This window comes from Sus scrofa, chromosome 1, assembly GCF_054392235.1.
Source record: "Sus scrofa isolate SSC_HxYL_T2T_F1_AM1 chromosome 1, Sscrofa_HxYL_maternal_Yorkshire_Landrace_v2.0, whole genome shotgun sequence".
NCBI lineage: Eukaryota > Metazoa > Chordata > Mammalia > Artiodactyla > Suidae > Sus > Sus scrofa.
Window position 1 is genome coordinate 233,561,586 of NC_139383.1, and position 9,205 is coordinate 233,570,790.

At 49.5% G+C, this 9,205-nt stretch overlaps 1 protein-coding gene across 4 annotated transcripts in view; it reads left to right on the plus strand.

The window, feature by feature from the left end:
- ENTREP1 (endosomal transmembrane epsin interactor 1) overlaps positions 1-8,528 on the plus strand; it is a 66,527-nt gene extending 57,999 nt beyond the window's left edge. For 2 of the 4 annotated variants that reach the window (XR_014822670.1, XR_014822671.1), the window contains exons 9-12: positions 590-742; positions 2,411-3,310; positions 3,803-4,095; positions 7,598-8,528. Coding sequence is in view for 2 of the 4 variants with exons in the window: in XM_021064669.2 (XP_020920328.1) it covers positions 590-742; positions 3,803-4,095; positions 7,598-7,801 (650 nt within the window). In the remaining 2 variants the exon portion in view is untranslated. The remainder of the gene's footprint in view (positions 1-589; positions 743-2,410; positions 3,311-3,802; positions 4,096-7,597) is intronic. The other 2 variants (XM_021064669.2, XM_005660150.4) reach the window with 1 other exon arrangement.
- The last annotated feature ends 677 nt before the right edge of the window (positions 8,529-9,205 follow it).

Genomic DNA, 9,205 nt, shown 5'->3' on the forward strand with positions numbered 1-9,205 from the left:
AGTTTCCCAAACCACAGCTTAGGCTCACAAATGATGGGGTTTTCTTTTCCAGAGGAGCAGTCATCCAGTTGCAGTGGTCTGACTGATTCATTTAGTGGCCACTGGCTCTTTAACTTGGTTTTGGGGAGAATTTCACAACCCAGCCCCACAGATACCTTCTCTGCTTGCACTGGCCAGCAGCCTGCAGGGCGACCACCTCACCGGTATTACCTTCCACTCAGTCAAGTTCATCCTGAACTGGCAGGAACTGTAAAATGGCAGGAGCCTCCCTGTGTGGCACCAGGAAGCTTCACTGGCGAAGATTCTAACACCTCCACACATTCTGGCCTGGCTTCTTTTTCTGCTCTTAGACTTAGAGGTTTTTTTATTTGGTTGTTTTAGGTGTGGAAGGGTGGCCTGGAGAGGCAGCGTTTCCCACAGTGCTGGGAGATAAAAACTTACTGGGCCTGCAGCCTAAGCAAATATTATTGACTGTCTTACCCTTGTCCCAGCAGGTTTGGGCTTCCAGGTGTTTCCTGCCCCGCATTTTGAAGGCACCAGCTGGTGAAATAATTTATGTTTCTCCTCTTTAAAAAAAAAAAAAAATCAGGTGGGGACATTCCTAACACACCTGGAGAAGAAAGGGCATCCATATCAACGCCCAACGCAAACCAGCCACATCCCTCGAGGAGCCAGAGAGCCCTCCAACCCCTGAGGACAAGATCCAAGAGTGACCCGATGCTGCATCATTCCACAGAAAGAGGTGATGTCTTCCCCAAGCGCTTCCCAGGGCACGGTGCTTGTTTGCCTAAAGGCGCCAGGTGGCTCTGGCCACCCAAGTCCCCACGGTTTGAGAGAGAACTTGGAGGGGGTTAAGAGGTCTTGGGGAAATAGGATATTCTGCGTGCACACTAGGGATAGACATCCACCATGTCTTTTAAGGCTGGGAGGGTTTTTTCTTGTTAAGTCAGTATTGTCAAAAGCGTTTGGTTGCACATGGTATTGTCTGGGTACCACACAAAGAAAATGGGTGCAAACTTGATTCCTAGATGCTCCCAGTCCTGTGGGAATGAACATTCTCATACCAGGAAAAAGTTAAAGGGGCGTATTTTTTTACCCCCTCTTCTATCATTTAATACTAATTATACTTTCATTGCTTATAAGTAGATGGAATTATTCAAATCTGACCTTTTTTAAGGAACTCTGGATAGGAAGTTCTCATTGTAGCTCAGTGGTAATGAGCCTGACTAGTATTCATGAGGATGTGGGTTTGATCCCAGGTTTTGCTCAGTGGGTTAAGGATCTGGCGTTCCCATGATCTGTGATGTAGGTGGCAGACATGGCTGTGATCCTACATTGCTCTGGCTGTGGTGTAGGCTGGCAGCTGTAGATCCAATCTGAGCACTAGTCTGGGAACCTCTATATGTTGCAAGTGTGGCCCTAAAAAGCCAAAAAAAAAAAAAGAGCTCTGGAGAGGGTGAAACTTTCACTCCATATCTGCCCCTATTTTGAGTTTGTTGATGTATAGGTGTTATCTGAATACTTTTGAATTTTAATTTCAGTTTTTTTAATTAAAAAAAATTTGAGGAGTTCCTGTCATGGCGCAGTCAGTGGTTAATGAATCTGACTAGGAACCATGAGGTTGTGGATTCGATCCCTGGCCTTGCTCAGTGGGTTAAGGATCCGTCGTTGCCGTGAGCTGTGGTGTAGGTTGCAGACGTGGCTCGGATCCTGTGTTGCTGTGGCTCTGGCATAGGCCGGGGGCTGCAGCTCCGATTTGACCCCTAGCCTGGGAACCTCCATATGCTGCAGGTGCGGCCCTAGAAAAGGCAAAAAGACACACACACACACACACACACACACACACACACACAGACAAATTAAGGAATCCCCATTGTGGCTCAGTGGGTTAGGAACCTGATGATAGTCTTGGTGAGAATGTGGGTTCAATTCTTGGCCTTGCTCAGTGAGTTGAGAATCTAGTGTTGCCACAAACTGTGGTGTATGTCGCAGACAAGGCTCGGATCCTTTGTTGCCGTGGCTGTGGAGTAGGCCTTCAGCTACAGCTCTGATTTGACCCTTAGCCTGGGAGCTTCCATATGCCATGGGTGTGGCTGTAAAAAGGGGGAAAAAATGAAGCTTAAAATAAGATTGAATCTTTTTTTCTGAATATATGATTGGATATCTCCAAATACCTCTTCATTGTAGAAAATGGTAAAAAATAAAGGAAATAAAGGAAGAAAAGGAAAAGTTTCTGTAAACCCACCAGCACAGGTGTCTTCTGGTGACCTATCCTAACAGGTGGCTTGTGCTCTCTTCAAGCTCTGTGCCAATACAGCTTTGCAAACTCTCTCGTCTTGCTCTGTCCCAGGCCCTGTGTCCCCTGCTAGTTCAGCTCTGTCCCTCTGACAGCCTGTGTTGTTTGTCACAGCTCTGGACTGACCGTGTGGAAGCCAGAGAGAACACTCCTCTTGTCTCTCCAGCGGCTTCTGAGTGGGGACTGAGTACCCTCCGCCCCCCAGCTGGCCAGCAGCCTGGCTCCTCAGCTCCAAGGACCCGTCTGCACCTCGGGGTCCTCTGCCCCAACCTGGCAAGTTGAGGAATCGAGATGGCCACCTGCCGCCTCCATGGGAACTTGGCTGTCTGCACAGCCTAGTGAGATCTTTCCAGAGCCCGCTCTCCTTCTGCAGCGCTGCAGGGGCGAGGATGACGCCTATATCCCTGTTTGAGCCCTCTGCTGTGGAAGAGACTGGGTTGCCTTCAGGTGGCAGCGTAGCCCCCGACCCTCCTCACATGAGTGCCTGTAGTGAGCGGTCCTGGAAGACTCTGGCTCTCTGTGGCTTGCACGTGGCAGCCTAGGAAGACAGCGACCGACCTCTGTGTAGAACTCCTCATGCCTACCTTTCTCCAGAGGAAAAGGAGGGCTCCCATTCCTCTGCCTGTTCTCCCGCCCCACCCCACCCGCCTCCTTTCTTCCTCGACTCTGAATTCCTGCTTGTCAGACCTTCCCAGACTGAAATCTCCAGTGTGGTGTACACTGAAGGCTGCTGGCTGCCTACGGACACGTGGAGACCAGGCCTGATTTCGCTTCGCCCTCCTGCCACAGCCGCACTGTTCTGCCCGTCCTTGTACCCTTACTAAAGTAGGTAGTTGTGGAAATCGGAGCCTGAGGTGGATTTCCCAGGCCCGTTGTTGACTTCCAGAATGCCCCGGACTTCCTCTGCGCTAGATTTCTCTTTCTGTAACATCAGCCGTAGCGCCACCTCCCAACCATGGTGCAACGTGGATACTCTTAAGTAGTAGAGTGCCCCTGAGGATGTTTAGGACAAAGGTACAGTCAGCGCGAGCAGAGCATCCCTTCCTCCGACAAGTCTCGTCTCTCCGCAGTCCCTCTCTTTAAGCGGCTTCTTCATTAACCCCCCGGAACATTCTTCTATCCGCCAACCATGTTCTTTTCTGCCCGCCCCACCTATCTTCATATATTTTTCATCCCTCCATGAAAATGTTGCTCCGTTAGAGTTAGTCTTCCGGACACTCTCTCTCATCTGTCTTTACCTTAATGGTTCTGTTTTGTGTGACACCATAAAATGTTGGGGGGACCTGTCCTATTGAAATGACACTTCAGGGAATAAGTTCATGTCATGGTTGTTGGTTGGTTGGTTCTTTTGCCTTTTCCTTCTGCAAGAGCAAGAGCGAGATGTGCATGGCTGTCGGCATTTGTCGCACGCTTTCCATACTGTTTCATGGTCTGTGCTGTTTCAGATACAGGTGTGGGTTCATGGGGCTTGGCCAATGGGTGCGTGTTGTTTGTCTCTGCCCACAGCCGTCCCTGTGCTCAGCTGTGAAGCTGCGACCCAGACTGAGGGGAGACCAGACCTGGCTGCGGTGACCTTGAGGAGAGGGTTGAGATCCCGAGCTTCACGATGCAGACCGAGGTCTTTAATAGATTACAAATCTTACATGGACACCAAGCTGCTGGTGGCGAGGTTCCTGGAGCAGTCCTCCTGCACTATGACCCCGGATATCCATGAACTTGTAGAAAACATTAAATCTGTCTTGAAGTCCGACGAGGAGCACATGGAGGAAGCCATCACAAGTGCCAGTTTTCTAGAACAGGTAGTTTTATTATTAATATCAGGCATGAGTCAAATAACTTGTTTCCATAGCAGCTGAAGCAGCTTCTTTGGTTTCCTATCCAAGACTCAGAAAGGTCATGGTCGCTGTATCAAGGGGGATGGGGTTAGGAGGTCTGGGGATGGAGAGGAGGAAGCTGGTTGCTTTCTTTCCAGGTGTGGTGACTTGTTCATAGCCTTTTTGGCCCAAGAGAAGAGAAACCAATTTTTCTGGGATGTGGAAGCGTGCCTGGGGGAGCAGCTGCTGTGGTTTCTCTTCTCTTGGGCCAAAAAGACTGGGGTTTTCATCCTCGCTGGGGTAAAAGTGAGGGCTGTGGGCAGCATGCAGTATATTCAACATCCCACTTCCAAAGTTGAAAGTTTCCCTTGATCTGACGTGTTTTTTTAGCCCTTTGACAATGATGGACATACAGGAATTTTAATACTGGCAAGATCCTGGGAGTTGTTCACATTCCCATGAAATGTTTGGTGAGATTACCTAAGCTGATAGGTTTAAAGAAATCAACACCTTTTCCTGTCCGTAGATTAAAAAGCACACGGGAGTTCCCATTGTAGCTCAGCAGGTTAAGAACCTGACACAGTGCCGGTGAGGATGTGGGTTCGATCCCTGGCCTTGCTCAGTGAGTTAAGGATCTGCTCTTTCCTGCAAGCTGCAGCATAAGTCACAGATATGGCTTGGACCCACTGTTGCCATAGCTGCAGCATAGGCTGGCAGTTGCAGATTTGATTCAGTCCCAGCCTGGGAACTTCCATATGACACAGGTACAGCTATAAAAAGAAAAAAAAAAAACCCACAAAAAACTCAAGGCAATCCCCAAACCACAAGTGTAGAGATAAAACTGGGCACATAAATATTCCACTTGGGTGTCAGCTTTCTTATTTTTAAAGTGGAGGGTTGGACTAGGTGGTCTCCCTATCTGTTTCTCTGAGTGAGTGGAACTTCCCTCTGAAACTGGGAATGGATCACAGCTTTCCTCATCCTCCTCTTCTAAAAGGAGTATTTGCCTTTTAGGTATTTGCTCCTTGCTCCATGTCTGTGGGGAGGTGGTTTTAAACCTCAGTACACAATGGCTCACGGGTGTTATTTGGCTGTGCTTATGGGTGTGAAGCACCCATCAAATACTTCTTGTGTTGACTTGGCCTGATTCTCAGGGTCATTACCAGCTACAGGAGCCTAGCTAAGTTTTTAAGGCAGATAGAACACACCCCCTTCTCACTTTCCTCTCTGTTGCCCTTCCCACCTGCTGGCCTCTTAACAGAAACCAGAAGGCAAATTCTCTCCCAGCCCTCAGAGGCCCCTGGGGAGCAGGAGAGCAGCCTGATTTTACATGCCCGTCCAAAGGGGTACATGAACCATGGGCCCTCTTGTACGCTTTCTCAAAAAGTGGTCCACCTGTGGTCCTGGGTCAGGCTCCTGTTAGGAGCCTGTGTAGGAGGGACATTTACATCTGCATGTCCCTGGTCCACTCAGAGGTCATTCCCTGCCTCCCTCCCTCTGTTCAGCCCCAGTAGCCCAACAAACAGGACCAAGTACTGGAGGCTGCCAGATGCTGTTGAGGTAAGAACTGGAGCCTCTGCGAAGCTGTTGCAAAGCACCTCTTGCAAAGTTTTGCTTGCTGGAAAGCTGCTTTGGGAGAAAAGCACAAGCACTTACAGTCCAACAGATGCTCTCACTGCAGATGTCTGTGATGTCTTCGTGCGCAGACTGGATCAGATCTGGGCCACCTGCTAGGGCTTCCAGAACTGGACCCCAGTGGTGAGGCATCATAATGCCACACAACTCCCCAGAGAGAAAGAGGCAGGACAAGGGGAAGGGAGCTTTTACTTCTCACTCTACCCAGCTTTGGGCATTTTCACTTTCTCTAGTGTTATTGGAATGTGTTTTTATATCGGTTTTGATTTTTACCCATATTAAAACCACTTGTCCTCATTTACTGTGTAACAATAGTAGACATCTATGAATGTTAGGATTTTCTTCTTACTCAGGAAACAAAGACAGCCTTAAGGACAAATCTAATAATAGAGTGTTAGCAAAATTTCATGGCCCATGGTTTAGGGGATTAACCTTTTGATGACCTTAAAGTCTCAGAATGGTATAGACTAAACAGAAAGTCATCCTAAAGATTGTGCTGTGATGTCAGACAGTCATAAAGCACTTGAGGAGTTCCCACAGCAGGCTAAGGATCTGGCTTGTCTCTGTGGAAGCGCTGGTTCCAATCCCAGCCCCGCATGGTGGGTTAAGGATGTGTTATTGCCGCAGCCGTGGCATAGGTCACCGCTGTGGCTTGGATTTGATCCCTGGCCCGGGAACTTCCGTATACCGCAGGTACAGCCATAAAAAGAAAAAAAATATATATATAAATAAAAAAATAAAGCACTTGAGTTTTCCTCAAGGTGCTCACAGCAATATAGGTCATAGGGACATGACCGTGTCATTTTTAAAAACTGTGTGTACACGACAGCTCTTCCCTATCTCAGTTGAATCAGGAATTTCCCTTTTCTTTTTTTTTGCCATCTTATGATATATTTAAAGTTATGTATGTGGTACACTGCAAAATGAATCTAGCAGCAGAAACATTCTTAAGAGTTTTTAACAGATAAATTGGCCTGATTTTTATGTTGTGTATTGTGTTTTTAATTGAAGAGTTCTCAGATAGATTAGAGGCATCACTGGTTTTGGTTGACATTTTATAAACTTACTATCTATCTGGTCACAATCCCAGTGGTTATAAAATTTTCAAGTATGTGGGTATCACCCAGGTTCTTGTTAAAAATACAGATGCTGGAGTTCCCGTCATGGCCCAGCAGAGATGAATCTGACTAGGAACCATGAGATTTCGGGTTCGATCCGTGGTCTCGCTCAGTGGGTTAAGGATCCGGTGTTGCCATGAGCTGCGGTATAGGTTGCAGATGTGGCTTGGATCTGGCATTGCTGTGGCTCCGGCGTAGGCCGGCGGCAACGGCTCTGGTCCGACCCCTAGCCTGGGAACCTCCATATGCCACAGGTGCGGCCCTAAAAAGACACGCACAAAAAAAGACAAAAAAATACAGATACCCAGCCCCCATCCCAGACTCCTGTGTCAGAACTGCTGTGAGGGGAGCAGGAAGTCCACGTTTCTGACAAGCTCCCCACTCCTCCAGTGATGTGCAGACCCACTAGGAATCACTGGCTTAGACCTCAGGGAAAATGGGGAAAAGTGATAAGAATGTTAAATATAAGCAAGAAATGGAAGTAGACAAGCAGTTCAGCATGGCACGTCTACAGCTGAAGCAATAGAAAATTGGGGGAATTTCTTAGGAATTTCAGAAAAGAGACAATATGTTAAGACTCTTTGGAATTCCAGGTGAGTTCCTCTTTGGGAAAACACGTTTTTTCTTTCCCAGGGCAACTCAACTAAACATTCCATGGATGGATGTAGGAGGCAGGTCTGAGAGTCACATCTGGTGCAGCCTAACCTCTTGTCACTCTGTTTCTTCTCTCAAAGATCATGGCCCCGATGCAGCCCAGTGCCTCCAGGACCCCTGTGCTGCCCTCGAGAAGACAGCCTGGCCTGCTGCACCTGCGGAGCTGCGGAGATCTGAGCACCTTTGTCCCGGTGGGGCGGCCCAGAGCCGAGAGGAGGCCCCGGCGAGTGGAGGCTGAGAGGCCGCACAGCCTCATTGGTGTCATCCGGGAGACTGTCCTGTGAACTTGCGGGGCCAGGGCGCCTGAGGAGCAGGAAGAACGGTGGGCCCTGGAAGGCAGAGAGCCTCTCCCAGGGAGCAAACCCCCTTCCTCACTCTGTAGTTTGCTGGCTGGGAGTTGGGGGCCTCCTCTGGGTTCTCCTCAGAAAGGGGGGGACTCCCGGGAACATTGCCTCCCCCTCCTCTTTGACTCCCCTTTCTGCTGGCTGAGGGCACTTGAGGGGGACGACAAGTTCTTGCCAGCCTGTGTGGCTTTTGGATGTACCAAGCTGGAGGCCCGAATGAAGCAGCATCTCCTTTTCTGCTGGGCTGGCCCTGCTGTGGACGGAAACCGCTCAGAATCCGGTGCGCTCCCCATCCCCACCCCCGACGCCCCCAGGGGGCTCTTCCTCACAGAGTTCTTTACCTCGATGGAGGGGCAGAACTGCCGGGCTGCTATTTATAGCTGTCTGTGGCCTTGTGCTGTCAAGTGAGAGAGGAACTTGACACAGAAGCAGGATGGAAGCAGGAAGCACGGAAGCAGGACGATTAACCCCGATCTTCTGCAGTCGTCAGGCCTCATGCTAGGTCACTTTTAAATCTCATTCTCTTTAGGGAAAACAGGAAACTCACTCGGTGACAAATTTTAAGGAAGGCCATTTAGGGAGAGAATTCTTGTTGATTCCATTTATTCATGCTTGCAAAATTAGAGACGGCTAAGGCAGAACTGAGAATAAAAACATTTACCTCGGACCTCTGGGCTTGCTGTGCAATGTTTGTTTATGAGTAGGTGGTCAGGCCTTACCTTACTAAGAGTTTGGAACTTGGGGCCATGGTGGTCAGGTGGTCAGGTCTGGGCAGGCCACCAAACCAGCTTAATCCCCAAAGCACATAGCCCGGCGGGTAACAATGCCTCCTTCATGCATTCAGCCAGCGCTTGGCTTCACGGAGCTGCCTTCTTGTGAGGCCATGGGCAGCAAATCAGTAAAGTGATTGCAGATTGAGGATTAGTGCTAAGAAGGATGGGGGCCGTGAGAGAAGGCTTCTGCAAAGAAATTGCATTTGAGCTGGACCTGACTTTGAGGGTCAGGGAAGGGTGGTCCAGCCAGAGGGAACAACCAGTGCGAATCCCCCCCCAACCCCCCCCCCCCCCCCCCCCCCGTACTAGAGACGGCAGTGACTGCAGCCCTGCGCCAGGGGAGAGGCAGGGCGGAGCCTCAGGCTGGATTTTATGTTCACAGTGAGATATGATGGAAGAGTTTGCAACAGAAGAGTGCAGATGTAATTACATTTCAGAGGATCAGCATGCCACATGGAAACTAGTTTAGGTCAGGATATGGGATAAAGCGGAGTTGGACAAAGAGGCTATACACTGGGAGGCCCGCTGTTTTTGCTGGGCACCACCTGGGCTCTAGGTGCCCAGCGGGGGG